Consider the following 25,152-nt stretch of genomic DNA (forward strand, 5'->3'; position numbering starts at 1 on the left):
TCCTCTACCTTTTGCTGTGCCATACATGTATTAATGATATTCAAACTAACGATAATCCAATCTTTATTAAAACGCCAAGGCAACCATCATGTTTCTCTCAACTACGATGCTAGAATTTGAAAATGACAGTTATTGTTGATAGTCATTAGAAGTGTTAATTACTGTAAAGGAATGCTTTATAATTCATCAGTAATGAATGTAGTGATTGATTGTATCTTTATATGATTTTAATTAGGTTCCATGTGAATGTGTGTGTGTTGGTGCGTGGAGAGCACTCTACACTTTACAGTTCTTCAGGGAGAAGCCAGACACAGCATTGTACAGCTTGTTAACTTTGGGAGGAGCAGGCATGGTGATGACACGCTTGAGATAGCAGCGACGCCTGGAACATAAATTTAGCAGTTCATAGTTACAATAATCGAATCATAGTTTGGACATGAACCCCTGGTGTAATTTCACAAGAGAAAAAAAACATTTAAAAAAAATTGTTTAAGCAGGTTTGTATGCGTTCATAAAGAATACTGTACCTGTAATCAGGGTTGTGGAAGGTAACATTGACGTAACTGTAGAACTGGCAGTTACGATCTGCAGAACAGGTGCTCTGACACGTCTCTGGGTCGTCCATCAGCTCAAAGCGAATGTCAGAACCTCGGAAGTCCACATCTTCGTGAATAATCTTCTTCCAACCTGTTAACAGAGAGACACACAGTTACGCTGTTCCTGTTGGCCAAACTGCACAAACGATAAAGGAAATGATAGCTCAATAAAGTGTCACCCTTGTACACATACAATGTTGCACATGTATGAATGTTGCATTATGTATGAATGATCTCTATCTTTCTGTCCTGCATCATAGATGGATTAACCATAGGTTTCTGTGGTTTTTCCGATCCACTAGGACGTTAGAAAATGGAAGAGCTGAGTATTTTAAGATGGTTTCTGCCTTCCTCTGTGTGTTTCACTCCACCACAGCCTGCAGTGAGTCTAATCTGGTTCCAGTCAAGATCCAGCTCTCCCCACCAGTCTGTCCAGCCACCTTGCATCCTTTGGTTTTGTGCTGCCTCCCCAGGAGACTGCAGCATAGAGCAGTCCACTTGCCACATCTGCAGCATCTTTCTGAAGATGTCTAAGGATCCTAACCTCCTACATAAAAAAAGACGTGTCCAAGTGCACTCCCAGATATTTTTAGGTTGGCACCACCTTGATGTCTACTGGCTGAAGAGTAAGCTCGGACTGGAAATCCACCATCAAACAATTTCTTGAGGACCTTTGTCAAGTTTGAAGTTAGATTAAACACCAGAAATCTGTGCGACAAAAAAAAAAAAGGACCAGACTCATTGACTAACTCCCGAACAACATAGCTGTTCATAGCTAACATGTCCTTGGGGTCCTCAGCTAGGCCCACAACACCTCCTCACACAAAGGCAACTATCTTACACATCACTACTATCAACTACTCTGACCTCTCACCAACTGCACCAGTGAAAGCGGGGTGGGGATACAGACCCTGGTTCGGGTAGGGGGCATGAAAGTATAGAGGGTGCAGGAGGTGGAGGACAAGCTACACTTGTAGATTCAGAAACCAAACTCAACTGAGCAGTCCAATACTCAAGCCTAATCAAACCAACACAGGCCAACTCACCTGGACTAACCGCATGGTCTCAAAGAGGCTCAAACAGGCCACACCCTCCATTTAAATACACTTCCTCTTCCTGGATTTCTTCCTGTGCTTCTCTCAAGAGTCTGTCTGTCTGTCTTAAGAGCTCCCCCTGCTGGGCCCCCAGCTACTATTACTTCTTCTAATCCAAATCCACTGACTGGATCTTACTGGCTCATCGGACATTTCCTTCACTATTTTCCTCACACTCTGTCACCTTCCTCCTAACTCCAAAACAACAAAGCAACAGCAGATCTGGCTACAAACCCTCTACATCCTACTTCCACTGGACAAATCCTAACCTTCCATCCTCGCTGCTCAGCATCTCAGATCTGCATACCTGATCTTTTTCCTTTCGAAATTACCCAGATGTTATCCTTGTGACATTACCAGATTATTCTCATCCTTAGCTAAGTCGTATGAAAATGGTAGCAGATTACCTGTATTATAACCTTTGAATGTGGGGTGTGAAGGATGCTAAAGAAATCTTGCAAAGAAATAAAGGAACCAGACATTTTGGTGAGTGAATACCAGTCAAGTGTTTTCCAGTTGATATGCGGCAACATTTGCTGCATATAATACTACTGATGCAAATCTTTACACTTTGACAGCCTGACATTGCACTCTCAGGTGTCCCCTGAACAGACATGTCTTCAAAGAATGACAATTTAACCTGAAACACAAAGTACTAATGTGTTGCCCATCTTTACCTGATCGTCGCTGGCGTATAGTCACCATTTAAAAAGGTGAAGAACTGACAGTGGGGGTCCTGTGTGCAGACCGTCTGACACTCCTCATAGCTGGCTGTGAACAAGAATCTGTAGTCCGCCCCCAGGAAGTCTCTGTTCTGGTACACCTGGAACAGACAAGGTGCTGGAACAGCGGACATTAAATGCAAGATAATCATACATCACAAACTAATAGTTTTAGTGATAGTTAGAGTGCTTGTGACCTACATGGGTCTGGGCTGCAGGATTTGAGAGAAAAGCCGGAGGAGACACCTCTCAGCGGATTCTGGGCAATGGGCTCTCTAGAGGAAGTAGTCTTGAGGTAGCAGTAAAAATGTCTACAGGGAAGATCGGGTGATCAAACACACAATGTTATTAATGGGTAAAAAGTGAAATATCCCACTGATATACAGACCCTTTCCTATGACACCTGATATTTCACTCAAGTCCCATCTCTTCCTCTTGACCAACTTTGAAAAGGCATTCATCCGTCTGTATACTCAGATTCAGAAGCATTATATAAGGACTCACAGGTGAAAACATTTTACAGAAGGCACACACATACATAGCGTCATACCTGTTGTCTCTAGTCCAGTCAGCTCGAATATAAGTAAAGAAGAGGCAGGAAGGGTGCTGGGTGCACAGCTGCTGGCAGTGCTCAACATCGGGAGAGTAGAGAAATGTTATGTCTGACCCTGGAAAATCTGTGTTTTCCAGAATCTCTGTTCTGCATTCTGATCAAACGGAGAACAGGCACACATTCATTTTACACTTTACTAAGATTTGAATTAAACATGCTCACACTTACATGTGGTTCTAATGATGTGTATGCCTCACCATCACTGAAGGAAAAGCTGCAGAGAGAGAGCAGACCCACCAAAATCAAATGAGCTTGCATGGTCTTGGTGTTGCTGATGTTCTGGAGAGGAAAATGAGAAACCACAGAAAAACTGCAGTATAAGAGATGGCTCTGCCACTGCTGGATGGCCAAAGGGCAGTTTTGTAACCATCTATTTGATCTGTTTGCACAACTGGCAGTGATCCATGACGGAAACAAACTTTCAACATCAACACGACAGTGCAGGTATCTCTTACCTGCCTACAGTTGTGCCACGGCTCTAGTCCACTTTGGTAAAATGCATGATGGTTATTGTGACATTCAAGAAATCAATATGGGCTACATACATTAGATACATTTTAGAGGTTGTCCCAAACAAGGCTTTATGTAATCGGGTGTCTTTTACATGACAGAGCTAAGACCTTGTACTGATGTCTAAAAGTCCAAATTAAAATCAACATGGATCAATTGGATATCCCCCAAATAGATCTGTTGAGTTACTCAACAGTTACTCTTCCTAATTCAGAAAACTTTTTTCTTATGGAATGAGTTCTTGTTGTCCAAGTTTTTGTAAACATCAGTTGGTGTAAAATATGGCTTGGAGGCCTGAAACTTGAAAGTCACATGAAGTAGTAAAGGACTGAGCAGCTGATTGTGACGCTGATGGAAGAAAAAAGAAAAAAAACTAAATACCACAGGGGCTTTAACAACATCTCTCTTCATGGTTTAAAGACATTTACAAATGCAACACCTTACCCTACCTTGTTGCCAAACACTGCATGAGAGGAAAACAGCAGGTCTGAAACAGACTAAACCAAAGACAGTATAGTCGGCAGTGGTTTACACAAGTTTGTGTAGTCAGAGAGCAGGAATGAAAAAGTTCAGGATTTTTTTTTTCTACTTCAACCCTCTAAAACGTGACATCCAATTTTCAAACACATTGTTAGATGAAATTTGATGCTCATCGTCAAATATTTGAGCTTACAAACCAACAATTATATCATAAAACAGAGCCTGAGTCCAGTCCACTTAAAGGTGAGCCAAAAAGACAGACAAACTAATAATGGCATGAATAAAAGAGTCAAAATCCAAATTCAAAATTTTTAATATACTTGTTTACAGCACAAAATGAACAACGCACTGCTTATGAACAAAATCAAGTAAGTCACAAATGATGCTAGTAAACCAAATTAGAGCAGTACACAGAGTATATAGATCCTACACAACAGGAACAGTTTGTGCATGTTTGGATCTCAGATGTCTTTCAGAATGCTTTGTCCCTGTGGGCTCTCCAGCCAGGTAGGAGGCCTGGTGGTTTTGATGCTGGGTCTGTCCTTCAGAGAATTATAGTACGCTGTCAGCTTAGGGTAACGCTCTTCAGACAACCTATGCAGGGGAGAAAAGTTATTTCACATGCATTCCTTTTTATTATCCTTTCACTTATGGTGTGCTGCAGGCTGCGAGTCATCTTCAGCAATTTAAAGCACTTACCCAAATTGGAAGAGATAAGCGATGCTTGGATAAACAGTCACATCAGCCAGTGAAAAGGTCTTGCCTGCCAGGAAGGAGCCAGAAGCCTAGAAAGAGGCACGGCAATCAATTCATCTTCAATTATTCCTTTGGACAGTTACACTCTACCTATATGTTATTTTATCACAGCACCTCGTTTTAAAGTCTGTTTCACTTGGTCATTGCACATTAAGAAGTGTTTGACAGCCAATCAGGTTACAGCTTGAATAATTAAACGCTACACAGACATTATTTTATCATATCATGTGTGAGGCCTGTTCCCTTTCTTGCCAAGAGTTTGAAAAGAAAAACCAGCTGCAATTTAGTTTAGCTTAGTTGAGCACACAAACTATGGAGAAAAAGTTAGACTGGCGAAATCAAAAGAAAACAAAAACCTCCAATTAACCCCTGAAAAGCTCACTTATTAATCAAGTCATCCATCTTCATGCAGTCTTAGTGCGCAACTGTTTTTCAGCAAGTAGCAAATAACCAAGAGTTAGAGCATCCATGACAAAACATCAGTAGCATAAACACTCCCTGAAGTCCTTGCACTTGAAGGTGTTAATATATGGGGCCTTGCTCCCGACAGTCACTTTAAACACTAAGCTTGCGTTGCTTCAGTTTGGTCTCTTCTAAATGTCTTACTGTACACATCTGATGCTATGAGATTTTCTGTGTTGACTTGCCTTCTGCAGGTATCCCTCCCACAGCTTGAGCTCAGCAGACAGACTCTCTTTGTTTCTCTTCACAGCAGAGTCATGTCTCTCTCCCTCTGGCACCTTCCAGTTGTAGTAGATAACGTCCCCTGATTTCAAAAAGCAAAAACAAAAAACACAGGTATTCAGCTGTGACAGTATGGCAGCTACAAGCCGTACTGATCAAATCGATGTCCACATTGGGCAACATCAACTGCCACATTGTGCTGAGATTGTTTCCATTTCCCTTGAGGAGTGGAGGGCGCGTCAGGATGTGGTTATGCAACATCAGGCTCAAACTGAATAGAGCAAAAGCTGCTCAGTTATAGTTAAAAGCAGCATAAAATAATACCTTTCCATTAAGTACAGGTTAAATTTGCATTGGGAATTCAACTCTATTGCGTCTTCCCGTCTCTTGACTTTGCATGCACAGTAGTCTGAGCATGTGAGTCTTTGTGGAATGTGACCTATAAAATCACTACCTGTTTTAAAAAGGTGCACTACACACTCTTAATGCATTTTGCCATGGTTTGATTATGTCAAAGTTTGGCTCATTAGGGCAGCTCAGGTGTCTTCAAAGTGCAGGGGAGGGATTCATGATGTCTCTGTGGTTTAAAGGTGGCAGTTTACACGGCAGAAATTGGGTGGCAACGACTTCAGTCATAATGCTATTACTGAGGAAAAAGTTCATTAAACATCATGTGATCCACTGTTATGCTGCAGGATTTACACAATGAGCAGGTTAGGTCAGCAGTTAAATATCTCATCTTTTGCTTGTCAGAGTGAACATACCCGTTTTCTGGCTGAGTGTGAGACCCTCGAACATGCGCTGGTACATCTGCGCCTGCTCCACGGGGCAGTCAGGGATCAGTTTGTTTCCCTGGGACTTAAACTGGCTCTGTTGATGGAGGCGTGAAAAGAGAAACTACTATGAACAGCTGCACAAAGCTCTGGTTACTCCTCTAGAGCGTAACGCCTCTGCCAACAATGCAACAATTCTTTGGCTTCATTAAAATTTAACTGGTCTCACCTCCAGGTACATGCAGGCGCCATAGGACTCGTTCAGGACACTGTTGCCATGTTTGAAGGAAGGAAGCTTTAAGAAGGACAGAGTTGAAGCATTGTTAAATGTTGTCATTTAAATGCACTTATATCAGGTAAAAACCCAAACTGCCGTTCAGCAAGTAAATGGAGTGTATCAGATGAACTTACTTGACCTCTGGGATTCATGCTCATGACCTCTGGAGACTTGTGCTCCATTTTCTCAAAAGAGAGCAGTTTTTTGTTGTAGCCCTGCAGGTTCTTCTCCTCCAGGGCGATCATCACCCTCCAGCAGGGGGGAGAGCCGGAGCCCCACAGCAGAGTCATGTCCTTGGCCATGGTGTCAGAGTGAAGAGCAGCACCTGGCAGTGGCTGAGTTGATGGACGGTGATGGGAGTGAAGAGTGAAGGTAGACTGTGACAGAAGCCTGTATTTATAACAACCTCCGCACCCTCCACTCCTGGATTGGTGAAAACAAGTCCCGTCCTATTTGGGCGTGCGCAACAAAGAATGCGACTCAAGACAGTTGAAATAGTTAACGCCCTGTACGAGCGTCGAAGCAACCCAAACCAGTCCCCTTCTGGAACCCAGTGCAATATCATGTGTTGTTGAAAGACACGCACATTTTAATTCACTCCGCGGATTAGCCGGTTACATTTCAAAAATGTTTTCATGTGGATGACGCCCCTCTAGCTGCGTGCATCCCCGGGCTTTAGCAAAGCCAAATGTGTGAAGGAGTGATTTCTCTTGCTTCGCATTGAAACGCTTTGTTCGATCATGAGCTGAGCAGGAAATGTGGGCAAAAGGGAAACACGAATCCAACATGAGAGCTGTGCAGTCTGGTGGGAACTTACAAAAATGACATATGAACATTGAAAGTGCAAAAATAAACGAATCCCACTCTTGTCTTACAGCTGAAGTGCTCAAAGTTCAGGTGTGTGGGAGCATGAGCAGAAAAATGTCCTATTTCTCTGCAGTGTGGAAGAGTTTATCGGTATTCTAACCATTGCTGCGACATTTTATATACATATGACGGACTGTTACTGTTGTTTTGCATTATCTTGGCTCAACGTTGCTGCTTTTTATTCTCAACTAATACTTCGATTTCTGAAATGATTTCATGTTTTCCTGATGATCCTCATTCTTGTTAACTCACAGTGACTCAGCAGCTTTCCCTTCACCTTTTCACGCGCACGCACACACACATGCACGCAGAGACATACAGAACCAGTTCTGGCCTCAGTCATACATATACTGTTATACTTACCCTAAATTAAGCAACACCACAAACCAAATTATCCCAAATATAAGAGGGAATGGGGGAAAAACAAAGAAACAAGAATATAAACAGATTACCTACCTTGTACAAGTTTGCAGCTTCTAAGTCTAAGACAAAGTGTTGAACATGAGGAAATTGAGTTAACGTGAAAAAAGGGGGTTTGCAGAAGCCTTATTCCTTGAGTGATTCAGTTTCATTTTACTTTTAGGACAGTATTTCTCCACATTTCTACTGTGTACTTCGTATTTGTACACTACTCGTCTGCTTTGCACACTGACGTACTTGCTATTTGATCCTATGACATCTCTATGCCATTTCATTTTTATCTAAGAATGTGTTTCCACAATCTGTGTTGCTACATAAACGCTTTCTGCAAAGAATGTTACTCCACAAAAGCCCCTGGCATACATTTATCTTACTGGACATCCAGACAAAAGAGCGATCCGGAGATGATCCCACCCTTTGAAAGTATGGTCATGGTTGAATAAATGCATTCACTAGTTACACAAGACTCAGGTTGTAGTTTTTGTGTCTAAAGGTGAGGATGAAGTTCCCTGATACAGACTCACACTGATTACTATGATATATTGTTCAGGACTATTTTCTATTTTGTAATAGAAGTTTGTTGGAGTTCTTAAATGTACTTGTGGTGCCAAAAATCAGTGATCTTACAAGGTCAGATGAAAATCTTAGAGAAATCCTGCTTAAACACATGTTCTTGGGTTAGCATGCCAGCAAGCGTAAGCATAATGAAGATTTTAGACAAGGCTTTGTGTCACAAAGGCCAGTTCCATATTTATCTTCAAAATAAAACATTTGTATCATCAGAGGTAGGAGCGGAATAAATGCACACGATGCAATATTGGTATCATTTATTGCATGCAAACTCATGGTGAGGCAGCACATATCAGTTACCTTTTTGAAGAGGAAAACTAGTTTGGGCACAGCCATTCTGCTCAAGACACGCCTACCTTTTTCTACCTATTCTGTTATCATTGAGTGATGTTTTGCTCACCACGGTATATAAAAGTCAAGTGCAATAAACACTACTGGTTTGCAGTGCAGTCACCTACAACGCATCAAACCCAACACAGACTGGTTTGACTGAAAGAAATGGTCATAACCAAAAACGTCAAAAAAATAAGTATCACATTTTTGTCTTAAACTTCATGAACATACTGGCCATCTTTTTTTTCCTTTTTAAAAAAAAAAAAAAAAAAAAGTATCAAATTCACAGTTATAAAGCAAAAGCAGGGGTCAGACTGCAGCATAATAGGCAGACATGGCTTTAAAGTGGACGTAAATATCAGATGTCTTTTAGTGTGTCTTGTCCCTTCGGGTCCTCCAGCCAATCAGGAGGCCAGCTGGCTTTGACGCTCGGTCTCTCCTTCAGCAGAGCGTAATATTTCCCCAGCTGAGGGTAACGCTCTGCAGACAGCCTGCGAAAACACAAAAAGGTGGGACAAAAAGGAGACTTTTGTATTGAGCCATACAGATGGCTGGTCATTCTCACAGAAACTTCTTCAGCACCTGAGACCAGCTGAAGAGAGAGAGATGAGAATATACAGCGCATTTCAACGTGTCAACACATTCTATTATTTTGTGAGTGAACTCCACACACACTACTGTACCTTTTGCAGGTAACCCTCCCAGAGCTTAAGCTCAGTACCCAGAACCTCTTTGTTCCTCTGCAGAGCTGAGTCATGCTTCTCTCCCTCAGGGACAAACCAGTCATAGTAGACCACAGCAACTTAAAAAAAGAAACAGATCCCCATACACACGCACATAAGCACAACAAATAACAGCAATGTCTCGATAAAACATTAAAAGTCAATCACAACTATATACTTTCACTCTTAAAAATATGAATACATTTTAGAGTAGCTGGGTGTTCAAGTGGTTACTTCCAGTGGCAGGTTAAAACTAATTTTAGTGCTTTAGCATTTCCATTTGCAAACCCACATGCTTAATTTGTGTTAATCTAGATAAACAGGTGCCCCACATTTACTATAATAAATGAATTTGTCACACACTGCAGCAGTTTGACTCATGTGTTTTTAATAGTTGTGAACAACAGCAACACAGAGAAATTCGCTGAGTCACACAGCTTTATGCAAAAGTCCACTGAGACATATTGGTAGTTGTAAACGCTCTTTGCAGCCACCAGTTTTCTTAAACTTCATGCTTAGGATCTGTCCACTTGTTTTACATGATGTTCCATGAGGGGCCACTTGCTGAAATTGGGGTTAGGGTTAGGGGTTGGCATTCGTTTTCCGTGGCTCAGGCAGTCACACAATCTTGAGGATTTATCCACTAATTACAGTAATTCATCCAACTTCCAAGTGCTAACAAGTAAATGACAGTGGAGATTTTTTCATTTGCTGCAGGGTTTGTATTATTTTAAAGTTAGTGAAAGTGTCCGAGGACAAAAACTATTCTGTTTAACGTTTAGTGTGTGCACCACCACTGCTTGAAATTGATATAAGATTTGTTTATTGGCCCTAAAGGTCAAAAGAATGTTCATGATGTCAGTGTGCAGCGTCTGTGAGGTAACGAAAACATAATGTCAGCTAAGTGGTCTGTTTGTATTGCAGACTGGGGCGCCACTGTGATGACACAAAATACTCTACCACATTGCCACTTCTTCAGCCACCATCTCACTCGTGCTGCGCTGACAGAAGGAATAAAGTGCGGTGCGTGTGAAGGTGGTTAATATTTGAGCCACAGCCTCACCCATTTTTAGGAGTTTTGAATTTGTTTACTGTTAAACAACAACTAGAAGACATATCAGAAAAGTAAGTTTAGGTAATGTGTTTTTTAGCTTGTAACTGGTAGTTGCTGACGGAGTCTTAGCAGCTGTGTTAAAACACTAACATTAACTCTGGCTCTTTTGTAGTGAAATGTCCTTGGGTTTATTTTGCTCCATTTCTCTTCCCTGTATTGGTTCCTGGTTATATGACATGAATCCCTTGCTATCTGAGTCCACTTGGCAAGACTGCCATTCATGCAGTGCCAGGTTGGAAACAAAATGTCAGGGCATTAATGCTTATTTCCTCATATAGCTTGTCTCATTTAACCAACCAAACCAAAAAAAAAGGGCACTGAATTTATTTGTTTGTCTTACTGAGTTTTTCGTAGAAAGTGAGCCCTTCAAACATGCGCTGGTACATCAGGGCTTGTTCTGCAGGGCTGTCAGGGATCAGTTTGTTTCCCTGGGACTTGAACTGACTCTGACAATAGGAGGGGAGAGAAAAGGCACACACACCCACACATTTCAACACTTCACACTTCGTGATACTGAATGGAGTGTTTGAACAACTCTAAGCCAACAGACCGCTTCACTGACCTCCAGGTAGAAGCAGGCTGCATATGATTCGTTGACGGTGATGTCGCCATGCTTGAAGGTGGGAAGCTTAAAAAAAAACATACATTGTGGTTAGAAGTGCAACATGTTGCTCATCCTATTACCTGTTTGTTGGGCAAATCCAGTTTCAGCACTACTGGGACCTCATTAAAACAACCTGCTGTGCTGGTTCACTATGGAGTCAACTTATCCCAGGACGATTTGGTCATGAACTGAACGAGAATCACATGTGCAGTATTATGTGGGTCTGTGTGTGCACATTAAGCGTCCTGCCCTTTGATTCAGCTTTTACAGCGCTCTATCGTGGACGGTATTGCGCCAAACCACCTTCAAATTCTAGCTAAATTGTGGTTTAATTTAGTTCTTAAATCTGGTTCCCATACCTGCAAATTAACTCATTCTGACTTTTTAGAGATATTTAGAGCCTAATAATGACTTCGGTTTGTGATAATACACAAACTTTCTCTGACTCAACGCTTACACTGGTCATTGTGTAATTGTTGGGGGGGTATATATCACCTTGATCAATTATACATGAGCCCAACCGGACCCTGTGATTTGTCAAAGACATTTTTCTAAACTCAGATGTACTTCGCTGCCTGCAAACTTAAAATGTTTAAACGTATTCAACTTTTGTGTGCAGTTTGGCGTTGTTGGCTGTTGACATTATTACGAAAGCAGCAGTCTAACTCGTCTGTGTACAGGATCCTGGTGGCGGCGGGGGTTCTGCAGGGATCTCCTACCTGTCCCCTGGGATTTATGTCTAACACTTCTTGGGACTTGTGCTCCATTTTCTCAAAGGAGAGCAATTTTTGGTTGTAGCCCTGCAGGTTCTTCTCCTCCAGGGCGATCATCACCCTCCAGCAGGGGGGAGAGCCGGAGCCCCACAGCAGAGTCATGTCCTGGGCCATGGTGTCCGATCAGTCTGTCAGCTGAGAAGACAAAGTGCGCACAGACTGGACGAGACGGAGGTGAGGAGGTTTTTTCTTCTTCCCTCGGATCAGCTGGAGCTCCGGCTGGAATCACAGCTCACACTGCCGCCTGCCGCCCGGAAGAGGCAACGCCATCATCTAAAGTCCCACCTCTTCTTTCGCCTGTCCCGCAGGAAACCTCCGCACTTGACGTTGGCTCTGTCCTTCCACAAGTCGTCATATTTGACTAATGTTTGCCACGCCAGCTGGTGAGAAGGCCCAGGCTGCATTCTCAAAACAAATGAAAGGGACGCAGTGTGTGCTGAGGCTTGCAGAGTTTGATACCAGCTGCCAGAGCCTCCCTATCGCTCTTCTTTAGGGACAAACAAGTCACAGTATAAGAGAGATGAGTGTAGTGTGTATGTCTGAGTGTTCTCATGTTAGGGAGTATAACAGAAACTCTTCATCATGCCTCGGTACATCAGCGTTTGACCTGCAGATCAGTGCGGTGCCCTGGGACACAAACTGTATCTACAGCGCAAAAAGACTGCAATTAAAACTAAAATATAGTTTAAGCTCACTAAAGAAAGGGGCCACTGTGATGGTAGCTTGGTCATCTGTGCAATATTCAACATGTTCCATATCTTGTTTTGCCAACTCCACCCCCAGGCACAAACATGCTGGACTCATTCAGTGTGTCGTCTCTGGCAGAATAAAATAAGATTTTGAAGCCATGAGAAGTCATGCGCAGCATATGGTCAAAATTATAACTACACATTATACTGTTCTGTTTTACAAACACATAATATCACATAAGGTTTTACATTGGTTGTGGGAAAAAGGATCTTCTCTCCAGAGGCAGCTCGATTTCTAATTAATATGTGCATGGCTGTAAAGAAAAACAAATGTATGAACCAGAATAGTCCTGTGCATGCCACACCTGCCTGACCTCTCGGGACGATCTCCAGGACTTCCTGACATCTGTGCTCTCCTTCGTCAGAGATTAGCAGCTTGCGCCCGGAGCCCTGCACCTTCTTTTCACAGTGATGATAACTGGCCAGCAGGGAAAAGAGCCTGCCCGCAGCAGACTCATTGGCTTGGCCATGGATGCAGGTTGCACAGAAAAATGTTAAGTCAACTAGGCTTAACCGAACAAGGAACATGAGCAGCAGTTATGCAGTTTGTGGCAGGTCATTGATCCAAAGATTGGTCACAGTTGTGCTCTGCCACATGCCTGTATATTTAAGGGCTGAGAAGGGAAAGCACTTGAAAATGCACATCAGCCTCTTCACTCCCGAGTTTGTTTTTTTTTTCTTCCATTTTTTTTATTGCAGAATGTCTATACACAGCATTTCAAGTGAAAGTGTTGGGCTCACTACATGATAATTATGCAATGACTTTTCCCAGTTTTAGCTGGACTGTGAGGGGAGCGCACATATCAGCTGGGCCGTGAATCATCCAGACTGCTCCACGACCTGATTCAAGTTCATACAAAGTACATCGTGACCACAAAGTTCAAAGCGAATGTCCAAATGTTGCTCCCATCTGTCTGCAGGGAGCGACATTTTAAAAACGCACATTTCAGCTCTGACCACATCTTTCATTGCTTTCATCTTTAATTACAATTCACAGAATAGCCTCTTTGTAGCCTTTCTCTCAGACTATAATACAAGATTCTACAGAAAATTACAAAAATAATACACAACATGAACTGCACTAAGCATGCACACTGTATCTGGCAGCTGACGAGGGCATTTACACATGTTCTGCAGGATTCTCCGCACGTCCTTCAAATAGATTATTAAAATTTAAAAAAGTCCCTATCGTTTTGTCTTTTTACACTTTACAAACAGTTCCTCTGAGATAAAAACGTACTCTTTTGTGTTTTGAACCGGTCTTTCATTTCAGCAAGACAGACTATTGATGTTGAGTAAGGTGCAAGATGTCTGAGCTTTGCGAATAAATACTGACAACAAATCTGACAAAATAAAAAGAAAAGCTAATTGTATTCAACACTCACATGCAACAAAGGTACACCTGTGAAACTGTGAGTCATCTGAGAAGCCAGGGGTGACGAGAACAATAGTGGGAGATGGTAAAAAGGTATAGCACCGTCCCTTTTAAATGAAAGGCACAAGTCAGATTGAAAACCTTTCACATTTACCGCTGAGCGACAGCCAAACCCACCGACTTGTCAAACTTGCAGCTGCTGAAACAAAGGATGATTCTTATTGAGCCTCTTTGTTTTCTTGAGATTCTTTGAAACCAAATTAGAGAACAAAGCTTCAGCCTGTTCATCTTTACAACCAAAATTCACAGCTTAGATAAATGAAACATGGTGAAGTCACAGCTGCAGAGCGTTACAAGCAGAAATGAGCCCTTTGAACTAACTCACTGTTTAAAATATGTTTATACATATGAAGTGTTTCAGCTCAGAACTATTGAATTTAATATTCCTTTTCCTTTTTATCTTCACTCCTTCTCTTCTGCAGGAACTTTTCTTTTGTGCTGCATTAAAAACACTCAGACACATTAGGCAAGATTAGCAGCCGGCAAAAACCTAAAGGGGGCATGTAACTGCTGGAGTACAGCTGTAGTGTGGCGAAGGCAGGCAGCTGGCAGAGGCGTCACATCAGTGTTTGCTGCGCAGCAAAGATGACAGACACGATGTGGAGGACCGCATCTACGTTTCCGGAGAGTCGGTTAGTCCGAGAGCAAGGGCTTCTTCTGGTGTCAGACCGTTCTTCAGAGTTCGTCTCACTGCAAGGACAGAGGAGAGGACGGGGGAGGAAAAGGGAGGAGGGGAGAGGATACTAAATATATATGCAGTTTGAGTTAGATGAACTTATATCTACATCACCAACATGAGTTGTGTCAAGGTGACTTTAAACCATTTCAACATTTTTGTATCAGTCAGTCATAAAGTTTGCGGAGCTACAGAATTTTTTAATTGGTCAAATTTATTTCCACAGAGGCCTAAATATTCTGGCTTTTAACTCATTTGCCATGATGATACGTGCGGTTTGTTTAAATGCCCACTCCTTTTAACTTACATGCCGCTGGGATCCTAATGGGACATTTTAAAGTTTCAATATAACCCTGATGACGGGGTTTGGACTTTCTAACCCCAGAATTCCATCATACTTGAGACATTAGTGTTACTCCTGCACTCTTGTTTTCTGAGGAGCAGCTCATCACGCTCCACACAATTTTCAAGCATTGCTGATCATTTTTCAACACACTATACTTAATTGATCACACTACATAGTAAAGTTAAGAATTAGTATGTGCTATGTATTTGAGTTTTGAAGTCGTACATGACTTGCGGTTGGCTCTGGATCTCCTCCTCTCTCTGGGCTGAGCTCTGGTTCCTGGCCCCTGAGTGGCCGACCTCACGATGCGCTCCATGATCTCGTCTGCGGCGTCGTCTCCACAGATCTGAGTGTCCTCCACGGCCGGTGTCCGTGCCTGCATACTGCGACCTGAATAAATCAAGCAGATGCTGTGACAGATATTGCTACATGACCAAAAAAAAAAAAAAAGGAGCCACGAGTTTTATTTAACTGTCTCGTCCTCCACTGGGCAGCCTATGTGACCGTATCACCCTCACCTCCTCGCCCAGGCCGTGATCTTGTCCGTGTGCGAAGTCCCGGTACCCCGCTGCCCTCTTTGTCGCCACCGCTGAGGCTGGTTCTCAGCACGGCTTTCATGTGCTCATGCTCTGCTGCATCCTCAGCATGTCCCAGGCCCTGAGGCTGCTCGCTCTCCTGGCTGCCACTAGGTGCGCTGTTGTTGCTGCTGGAGCCATAGCGACCACACTGATGGAGAAAAACAGGGTAAAGGAGGAAGGCTTGTACTTCAGTTATTGGCTGAACAATGCCAAACCTGAAATATCAAGGAAAATATTCAACCTGTAAATATTCCAACCCCTACTGTATATCACTGACTGAATCCAATCCGTTTGTAAGTGAAAAGGAAACTTTGATAATTAGTGGCTCATGCACGCACACACAGAGACATGCAGACAGGCAGAACACGTTGATACCTCACTCTCCTGACTCTCTTCATCATCAGACTACAGGAGAAAGAAAGAGTTAAAGTCAAAGACCAGATCAAAGAAAATGAAGGAAGAAACCAGCAGCAGATCTGGAAACAGAGGAGCAAGAAAACAGGGGTGAAAGTCAGAGTGTGTCTCTGCGTCAGGGACTCTGGCTGTGTGATACTCACAGGAGCGTTCACATCTATGATCATCTTCCCTCGGGTCTTGTTGCGCTCGCGATGGTCAGCCCTTTTCTGTTTCTGCTGCAGCACGCGGTCCCTAGTGGTCCTGTACTCCAGTGCAAACTCGCTGAGGATCTTACTGAACCTGTGGACACTGATCTCCCTCACACTGTAGGCCGGATGGCCGAGGAACAACAGGAATGAATGGAACCTTGGAGAACAAAGAGGAGGAGAGGAGAACGCTTTCCTTCAGAATACACTGTCCTTATTTAATCTTAAGGACAAAGAAAATGTAAGGGGAGCTACCTGTTGATGAGTCTGCGGTGAACAATCTTGAGGATAATGATTCTCTCGGCACAGTCTTTGAGGAAGTCAGACATCTTCTGCTTCAGCTGGGGCTTCATCTCATGTTTGGCGATCACCTTGAGGTGGTCCCATGAGGCTTTGCACCGGCGCTCCATCTGACACAGATTTTCCTGCAGCTGGTCGAAATCCACCTGAAGGAAAAGACGTTGAAACAAATGGCCAATAACTCGTATCCAAAACAAACAGCAGATTCTCTTAGCAACAGGGTCTCATGACCTCGATGGTACTTTCCGTATTATTTAACTACACTGTAAAACATCACTTGTTTAGTAGAAAAGGCTAATGAATTTATTAATAGCAAAGTGAAAATGACTCAGGTTAAAATTATATTTAATGTAAATCTAATTTCCAATTAATTGGAATCTTATGAACCATGAGGGTGAAAAAGTGGAAGAAACACTCATGGTTTCTAAATGACTGACATTTTAGGAGACTGCACAGCATGCACTCTTGGTGAGTGAAATCTCCTGGTCAGTTTCTTTTGTGCAAAAAGCACAAATGATGGAGACTCTGGTTCAGTGATGAAAACACATTTCCTACCACGGCATATTTTCATTTTGGAAGGATCACCATGAGCAGCAATTACATGTCTTTTACTAACTCCTCTGCCTTTAACAGTTGCACACAAAGCTTTGTGGTCTTTGCAGGAAGACAATGACATTTTCAAACAACATGGCTCTGACTATTTAACATAAAAAATTCAATTAAGTGGTTTTGTATTGCCGTAAATTATAGGGAAGTTTGAACTCAGTAGGACATGGTAGGAAACAACATACTGCATACAATCTTTCCAACAGTGAGTGTGGAACGTACCTTCGCAGAACGTGTGATGGCCCCGATCTCAGAGTAGAGGTCGGTGCTCTGGGGGAAGTTCTCCACCACAGCGGAGCAGGCGTGATGCAGCAGAGACTGTTTATGCACCGTGTCCTTGACCTCTGGAACCTTCTCCAAGTACGTGAGCTCGAACCCTTTAGCCTAAACCCGGAAAAATAAACATTCATTGTGAAAGAAAAAAACAAAAACATTCATCGCGTCTGTGCCTCCTCGTCTATATTCCTAACATCACTCCTAAGTGAAATCTGAACCAGAAACCTCAGGGCCTTAGAAACAGCTGTTTGTGAAAACCTCAAAACATCTGACCTCATGAATTACAGTTACTGATAAGTGATCTAATATTTAATTTACAAATTACAGCCATCACTGATTCGCACACCGTGAACATATCTGTGAAAACTACTAGTCCCTGCTGCAGAAAGACAACAAAGGAAGTTTGCGGTTGTGACCCAGTCAGATGATGTGAACCTGCTACGGTCATGACTCACATTGGTGCCATTGAGGAAGTTTCCCATTGAGAGCAGTGTGGAGAGGATGTAGCGGAGGGTTTTGTTCTTCTCCAGCTGCTCCATGCCCTCCTTCAGATCCTGCAGCGGCTCCGCTACTTCCTGAGAGGAAGAAGGCACACGCATACACACACATCATTAGTAGAGTTAATTACAGCTCCCAAAAGCATGTATTTTATTAGTCTACAGTTACATAAGTGGTGGGTGAACAGGTGCACCTCCTCTCCTGCCACAAGTCATCTGCTTTTGGTTTGGGTCATGAGGTTGTTTTAAGGTTGCTTCCTCAGCCTTCACTATCAAACGCGCCCCTGATGACATAAACCCTTTGTTTTTTTGTGAGCCTGTGTTTGCGCGTCTGCACGATATGTTGCCCTCCATTAAGTCTCCTTCGACCAAACCGTCCCGCAGAGTCCAACCGGGAACGCAGCTCCGTTGAATGTGAGGCCGGGAATTGCGCCTTTCATGGAGAGATTAAAGACAACGGCATCCTGCAGAAGGCCATAAAATTTACAGGACAGCAGTGGAGGGGAGGCGTGTTTTTCATTCTCTGGGTTTTGACTTTGAACTTCTTCTCCTGGATGCATTCTTTGCTCGAGTAAAACATGTGCCAGAAGAAGACAACGAGTTGCTGCTAATAAGCTTGTATATTTTGTTATGATGTTATTATGTAACCATGTCTGTGCATTGTGTTTGTTGACATGGGCATAAGACAGACCAATGCACACATGCTGCGCACATTTACTCAGCACGTTATCATTTAGTGTGTCTGTTTCTGCTTAGAAAAAAACACTTTCAGTTATTATGTATGACTTTAAATGTATCTTTGGTGGTGGTTTTGGTTTGGACTCCCCTTTTTTGACATTCGTATGAATTCACAATCCTTTTTCTTTCAACTATTAAAAGCACTGGCTCGCGTTTTAACTGACCTTCTCTGTGGCCTCGTAGTCCATCTTGAACGCCCAGAGCTGGAGTCTGGCAGAGAGCTCGCTGATGGAGGACAGAGTGAGGAGGAACTGCTCTGCTGAGCCCAGCGGGACGTCGGGGTTAGCCAGCTGGGCCTCCTGGATCTTCTGCTTCTCCTCCTCTGTGGGGATCATCGTCAGGATTTTCTGAGGGCAAGGGGAGGGAACGTATGGAGTGTAGGCGTCACGTATGAAATGAAAAACTCACGGTGAGCTTCAGTCATCACTTTTTCACCATCGTCTGTCTCTCTCACCTCTATTCCCTCCTTGTTCAGTGCATACTCATCAAAGTTAAGGATGGCCGTCTTGATGGTGCGAGGAGGAGGCAGCACCGTCAGACCGATGTTGATGGCGTTGCTCCTCTTGGAGTCCAAAACGATGATCTCTTGGCGTTTACCGTCTGCTGCTGTTTTCTAGGGCGCAAAACACAGAGGGACGTTGAGTCATTGCGTCTCCCCCTGTTGCTTTTTCTCTCAGTGTGGCTGGCTTTATGGGCTTGTAAGGATTATAGGGATCATTGCTTAGGTTACACTGTCTGCAGCAGGAACCATATGGTTAGTAGCAGCAGGAAATACCAGGTTTACAGGTTAGGTCTGTACTGTAAATGCTTATATGTGGGTGCAGACATGTACCACTATACCATAGAGATTATCTCACAAGCACTTGAGGCTGTCATTGGAAGGAAATATGTATGTACCACATAAAAGTGTAACAGAGTAGGCGACTCTGGGAAATTTTATCAGCGCAATATGGAGACTGGCAGACTTGACAGAACAACTTGGCCACTAATGAGCTGTTTCGTGTTTCAGTTTATGGTCTTGCAATACACGAGGCTAACATCACTTCCAACTCAATTTTGGTACAGGGCGTTATGGCTAAAAATAAATCAATTAAAGACTTATTCGAGTTAGCCGATAATGCTGCTCAAATTAACCGCACGGATAGAACATACTGAAATGGATAAGATAAGAAGGCCACATAACCAAAAGTAAAGTTCCATTTAGCCTATGAGGCCTTTGGTGTCTGAGAGACTCGCTCATGAACTGACCACACTGCTTCAACTGTTTCAATCTCGCCTCTGGATCTGGAGACCACCATCACATTGTCACATACCGCGTAGACCAGAAGCCGAGCTGAGATGTGTTATTAACTGGCTTGGCTCGAACAGGAGTTGTGGGATGAAGCAGTGGCTCAGAAGTTCAGTTTGAGGCGCCTGGGTGCAGCTCCCCTGCCTTACCAGACCATACCTTTCTTATTTAGAGGCTTTGTGAGAATTACATAGGATTCAACGCTCTCCTGTTTGATCACGATAAAAACACACATGACCCCGCTTAACCTTTAAAAAATCAGCTTCAGCTTCAGCTTCATGAAATGTAATGAAATGTCATGTGAGCCAAAATAGAATATATATGCTGCTTTCAAAAAGAGCCGGTAGCCCATATTAGTTTAGGCATGAATCCAACAATGCATATATTAGAAACAGGATTGATGTTGACTATTAATGTCCCAAAACCTTCCAGCGCCTGCCCAGGTACTGACTGTTTACCTTGGTAACTGGCATTTCCTTTGACTTTGACTCAAACAGGTGTTCCAGTTTAGCTGTATCCAACTTTACTGGTTCCAGTTTGGACCAGAATGAGTCTCCGCTCCGCTTGTAGTCCCTGTACTGAGAGTCTGTGGGACGCACCTGATCACAAACATGAGAAGAATGGACTGGATTAAGTGGAGACATGTGTTAGACTGCCATTTCCTACAATAAAACAGGCAAATGAGAGACAAAGAACCACAAATAATAGCAACGGGAACAAGTCGAGTGACTCATTGTGTTTGATGAGTCCTGTATCTTAGTCCGCTAATGGAAACATGCAGTCTAATGAAGTCTTCATCTTGTTCTGTAGCATCTCCTGCCCAATCATTATGTTGGTCAAACCTAAAGCAGGAACAGGACTAACAGCTTATCGCACAGACTCAATACTCAGTTTTCTCTCTTAGTTTTAAAGATGAAGTGAAGTGAAGTGAAGTGAAATCTTTTAACGTTTTTAACAACATAATAAATTGGAAATATACCCAGAGTGATGGAATTTTTGACTTTTTTTTTTCTGTAAAGCCTGAGCTGTATCTGGTTCAAAGGACACTCATGTCCTGACTCACCTCGCTCCAGAAAAGTCTAATTGTCTTCTTCTTCTTGTTGAATAGAGGAGGCTCTGGGGGAGGAGGCACTGGAATTTGAGCACTGAAGGAAGGAGGAGGTGGAGGCCTCATAATCCCAATCAAAGGAGGAGGTGGGGGGCAGCTGCCTAACATGGGGGGAGGTGGAGGGAAACAGGGCGGTGGAGGAGGCGGGGGAGGGGGGTCACCACATCCTCCCATCAAAACTGCATCCAGAATGTCTTTGTCATCGTCCTCGGTAAGGTCGGTGAAGTTGATGTCCCCAATGCGCAGCTCTCTGGGGCTGGCCTGGAGCTGGTCCCAGATGGTGTCTGATTCCTTTTTGGGTGGGGGAGGAGGGGGCTCATTGGCTGGGGCATCAAGGTGAGGGTGGGGTGAACTGAGGTCCTTGATCAAGTTTCCAAATTTTTCGGCAAACGGACGGATGCTCCCGCGCTGTTCCGATTTTTCAGCCCTGTTGTCGTTTTCCTGAAGAGCAGTCGGCTGCCCCACAGCATCCTCCTGGGTTTCTTTCTCCTCCCCCACTTCTCTCTCTTTCTCCTTCTCTGCATCTTCCTCTTCCTCCTCCTCATCACTGGGCTTCTTGTTCTGAGAGTACAACATGTCCAGCATGAAGAGTTTGCTGTTGAGCAGTTTGCTGCACGGCTCGTTCACCTCTGCCTCCTTAAACCCTGAGGATATAACAGAATCATGATGAGCGAGCAAATTTGAAACACAACGTGACTAAATCATTCACTTTGCAAAAAGCCACGTGTTATATCTTCTTTTTGATTTTACTCAACAATTTATTTCCCTTGGAAGAATACTATACCACCTTTCCTTCTGCACGCTTTATTATGATCTTCTCATCCCTATTACTTGAATGTTTAGGATGCACTGACAGGATCCATTTAATGGATCCTGTCAGGATCCATTTAATCTGCATCAGCACAGACTCACCTGGAGTCAGGTATCGCTCAAATGTTGAACAATGCACAATATATACTGTTTGTTGGTCAATGTCATGAAGAAATTTAGCGAACAGCGATATTCATTGATCCATTAGGGGCTGCAGGCCTGGTTTTCAGTCTTAAATGAAAAATATTCCAAGTAAATTTTACACAAATTTGGAAATTTGCACAGAAAACAATGAACTGGTTTTGGATGTGAAGTCTAAATCAAGCAGTTGCGGGGCTGGAATTGTATAGACAGGAAAAGTTAGATCATCCCTCCATCTGCAGAAATCGGCTATCTGCCATTTGGCCAATGCAGGAAGCTACAGTGAAGCAAATCAATTCTTCAGACAAGCACAAAACTACCCACCATTCTCCGCACTGCCCCTCTCCTCTCTCTCCAGAGTGCTGCTTGCAGAGGAGATGCTGGAAGCCGAGCAGTTGTCCTTCTCGTTCACTTCCTCATTCTGTCGTTCCTTGTCGCTCAGGATGCCACTGTCCTCTTCCGCCTCCTCTCTCTCCTTCTCCGGTTCCTCCTCAAGCTCCTCGACTTGCGCCTCCTTCTCCGCCGGAGCGTCCTCCTGAACTTCCTCTTCTTCCTCTTCTTTCTGTTCTTCCTCTTCTTCAGCGGTGGGTTCCGCTTCTTTCTCCTCTCTTTCTACACTGGCACTGGAGTCATCAGCCTCTCCTGCCATGAAAAGTCGATGTTAGTTTTTTTTCCCCCATGGCCCTGATTTAGCACCTGTAGACCAGCACAGGGGCCGCAGACCTTCACACAGAAGGACACTGTACTGTACTTATCTGCAATAAAATGTTCTTTGAATCATGTCTTTGATTTTAAAGGTGCCTCTGTTTGGGCTGCACATTGTATACACACTGACACGCACACACCAACAAGAAAAATAAAAACACGCAACCATACACTAATGTCTCCAATATAGCTGGCAAACAAAGCCAGGTTGTGGCAGCACCAGGATATGAACAGGAAATGAAGAATGAAGTTCCTGTTTACGTCCAAACACATTCATGTACATGGCACACAGTAGTTTAACAGTACAGCCCGTGCGAGAGACTCAGGCGGGGTTAGAATAACACAACATGCTGAGGCCTCACACACTCAGCTGTTTGAGCTACAGTACCTCAGCTTATGGCCGAGCATGCACTCCAGCACAAGGCTGTCACACAAAATGTTTTGGCATCACACTCTCAAATAGCGCTTTCAAAAACACATTTGACCCTTTCACCCATATCCTCTGTGTGTGTTTTTTATTCCACCCCACTGATGGTGTCCCCCTACTCTCCCTTGCTATTTTCCACAGACTGTCTCTGCTCTCGGCATTTTGCTCACGCCTGCATGTTAATTTAAAGAGCAGGCTGCAAACTAAAACAATTTAAGGCTAAGAATGATTGCTTTGGGGCGTCACCCCAGAGAATTCAACTGGTGACCCTCTAGTTTTAATTACAACTCCCCAAACTATGGACCAGCAGAATTCAAAGAAACTACCTATGCCTATGAAACTGTTAACACACGGACAAAACTTTAAAGTTACAATCTCCAAGATTTTCACGAAGTCAAGCCCTGTCTTGGATGATACTGGTGGTTAATATCAAAATTTTCTGCATTTCATTGTACATTTCCATGGTGGATTTCTTTCACAAGCACATGCAAACAAATCCTACATGTAAATCAGCATTATCAGCAAAAATCCATCTTTTTTACAAACATTTGGTCTTTTTTTTTTTTTTTTTTTTAACAGCAGATCAATTTTAAATATGAGCTACTAGATGAAGAGTTGCAGGCATCATGCTGCACACTTCCAGCCTCTCAGCAAGACACCCTTTCAGTTACCCCTGCTGTTGTCCATTATTAACTACTTAAAGTACTCACAGTGTGGGCAGCATTAAATCAGATTGTGGCTCCAATTACCGACTTTCTGTTTAATTACAGTGTGACTTTATTTGGCTACTCTGAACTGAACACTATTGTCTTTCATACTGTCCCCAGGCCAACCAGGACTGAAATCTATAGGATTTCAATTATACAAGTCACTCCAGTGTTTCTGCCTCCATTACATTAGGTCTGACAAGGTCCTTTGATTGGACAAGAGGCAGCGCTGACACAACAATGCCGAGGATGTGTTGCTCAGCAACAGCTGCAGAAGTATTTGTGCTGCCAGAGCCACACAAATAAAGAAATAAACAAATAAATCATAATCAGTTCATAACCAGTTGTCCTACCAGTTTCAGAGGGTGTGTATGGGCCGGCAGAGGTCTCAGTTTCAAGGTCCGCCTCAGTGTCTTCTTGGGAGGCAAAGGAAGATGGTGTGCTGCTCCGTGATGATGAGGGCCAGGCCTCTGAGGGTGTAAAGGTCAGGTCGAGGTCAGGGCGAGTTCTTGAGACCCGGACCCGCTCCTTCTCGTACTCCTCTGCTGCCAGACGTTCCACGTTCTTGTACCTAGGAGAGGGGGAGAGGGAGTATCAGACAAAAGAGGTAAAAAAGATAAAGTTTGAGGCAATGCACTGCCTGTCTGGTCTTTGCTGCTTGTGCTGCTCTATGCCAAACCACTTGTTACTTTTTTTTTTTTATTATTTTTTTTTTATCACAAACACCATCACTACTTTCAAAGCATTTTTGAATATTTTCCCCACAACAGTATGAGGCCAGCTCACTCCTCTACTTTGCCACATTATTTGTCCATAAAGAATCCAATCCATTCATCAAACATTTCCTAGGAGCCCAGAGAGCCATCCTTCTCTCTACTGTTCATCTGGCTCACCAAACACGTAACTATCATCAGCAATCCAAATATGCAACCAGAGGGAGTTTAGAGAAAAGGCAACAGTGTTAGGGAGGAGAGAAAAGCAGAAAGCAGAAAACGACAGAAGGGAAGAATGGGAGAGATGGAGGGAAGCTCATGTAAGTTTGGCTGCTGAAAGGCCAAACATCAGAAGTGAATCAGAGTAAACCTGTTCAAGATGTGCCTCGTTCAGGTCTCCTCCCTTGTCCTTCTCATTTTCCTCCCATTTTCTTGTCTTCCAACTTTCCTCTCTCCACACTAAACTTTACCATTCAACCTGCCGACCGGAGCTGAGATTTAGGCCACTGAATCAACCTTCTCTCTCTCTCTCTCTCTCTCTG

General features: G+C 43.4%; 3 protein-coding genes across 4 annotated transcripts in view; all 3 read right to left on the bottom strand.

Annotated features, from left to right (window-relative positions):
• Positions 1-276: 276 nt before the first annotated feature.
• Positions 277-3,283, bottom strand: LOC115051454 (plasma kallikrein-like). Its single transcript, XM_029514851.1, has 6 exons — positions 3,223-3,283; positions 2,963-3,119; positions 2,614-2,723; positions 2,393-2,530; positions 528-687; positions 277-382 (listed from the first exon to the last, which is right to left on the bottom strand). Exons 1-6 carry the CDS (start codon positions 3,281-3,283, stop codon positions 277-279), a joined length of 732 nt encoding a protein of 243 aa, XP_029370711.1.
• Positions 3,284-4,310: 1,027 nt separating this feature from the next.
• On the bottom strand, positions 4,311-12,037 carry gstr (glutathione S-transferase rho). Its single transcript, XM_029513582.1, has 10 exons — positions 11,855-12,037; positions 11,094-11,159; positions 10,872-10,977; positions 9,379-9,497; positions 6,640-6,954; positions 6,458-6,523; positions 6,220-6,325; positions 5,419-5,537; positions 4,715-4,800; positions 4,311-4,609 (listed from the first exon to the last, which is right to left on the bottom strand). The coding sequence occupies exons 1-10, from the start codon at positions 12,020-12,022 to the stop codon at positions 4,477-4,479; spliced, it is 1,284 nt and encodes a 427-aa protein (XP_029369442.1). The 5' UTR covers positions 12,023-12,037; the 3' UTR covers positions 4,311-4,476.
• Positions 12,038-13,357: 1,320 nt separating this feature from the next.
• The window catches only part of fhod3a (formin homology 2 domain containing 3a), a 48,760-nt gene continuing 36,965 nt past the window's right edge, over positions 13,358-25,152 (bottom strand). For both annotated transcript variants that reach the window (XM_029514398.1, XM_029514397.1), the window contains 14 exons: positions 24,251-24,468; positions 22,383-22,700; positions 21,063-21,751; positions 20,458-20,598; positions 19,166-19,324; positions 18,876-19,058; positions 17,932-18,051; positions 17,423-17,584; positions 16,550-16,740; positions 16,250-16,454; positions 16,068-16,097; positions 15,633-15,840; positions 15,340-15,504; positions 13,358-14,782 (listed from right to left, as the gene is read on the bottom strand). In XM_029514398.1, coding sequence (XP_029370258.1) covers positions 14,706-14,782; positions 15,340-15,504; positions 15,633-15,840; positions 16,068-16,097; positions 16,250-16,454; positions 16,550-16,740; positions 17,423-17,584; positions 17,932-18,051; positions 18,876-19,058; positions 19,166-19,324; positions 20,458-20,598; positions 21,063-21,751; positions 22,383-22,700; positions 24,251-24,468 — 2,866 coding nt within the window. In that variant the 3' untranslated portion in view covers positions 13,358-14,705. The remainder of the gene's footprint in view (positions 14,783-15,339; positions 15,505-15,632; positions 15,841-16,067; positions 16,098-16,249; positions 16,455-16,549; positions 16,741-17,422; positions 17,585-17,931; positions 18,052-18,875; positions 19,059-19,165; positions 19,325-20,457; positions 20,599-21,062; positions 21,752-22,382; positions 22,701-24,250; positions 24,469-25,152) is intronic.

This window comes from Echeneis naucrates, chromosome 11, assembly GCF_900963305.1.
Source record: "Echeneis naucrates chromosome 11, fEcheNa1.1, whole genome shotgun sequence".
In the NCBI taxonomy this organism is placed as follows: Eukaryota; Metazoa; Chordata; class Actinopteri; order Carangiformes; family Echeneidae; genus Echeneis; species Echeneis naucrates.

What these genes read in the sequence shown, in the direction of transcription:
- LOC115051454 (XM_029514851.1), bottom strand. Translation starts at nt 3,283, where the DNA reads ATGCAAGCTCATTTGATTTTGGTGGGTCTGCTCTCTCTCTGCAGCTTT. An exon ending in GACTGGACTAGAGACAACAG is followed by an intron (nt 2,724 to 2,962) that starts GTATGACGCTAT and finishes TCTTCCCTGTAG; the next exon opens with ACATTTTTACTGCTACCTCA. An exon ending in ATCCTGCAGCCCAGACCCAT is followed by an intron (nt 2,531 to 2,613) that starts GTAGGTCACAAG and finishes CCGCTGTTCCAG; the next exon opens with CACCTTGTCTGTTCCAGGTG.
- gstr (XM_029513582.1), bottom strand. Translation starts at nt 12,022, where the DNA reads ATGGCCCAGGACATGACTCTGCTGTGGGGCTCCGGCTCTCCCCCCTGC. An exon ending in CACTTTCTACGAAAAACTCA is followed by an intron (nt 9,498 to 10,871) that starts GTAAGACAAACA and finishes TCTTTTTTTAAG; the next exon opens with TTGCTGTGGTCTACTATGAC. An exon ending in CACACTCAGCCAGAAAACGG is followed by an intron (nt 5,538 to 6,219) that starts GTATGTTCACTC and finishes TTTTGAAATCAG; the next exon opens with GGGACGTTATCTACTACAAC.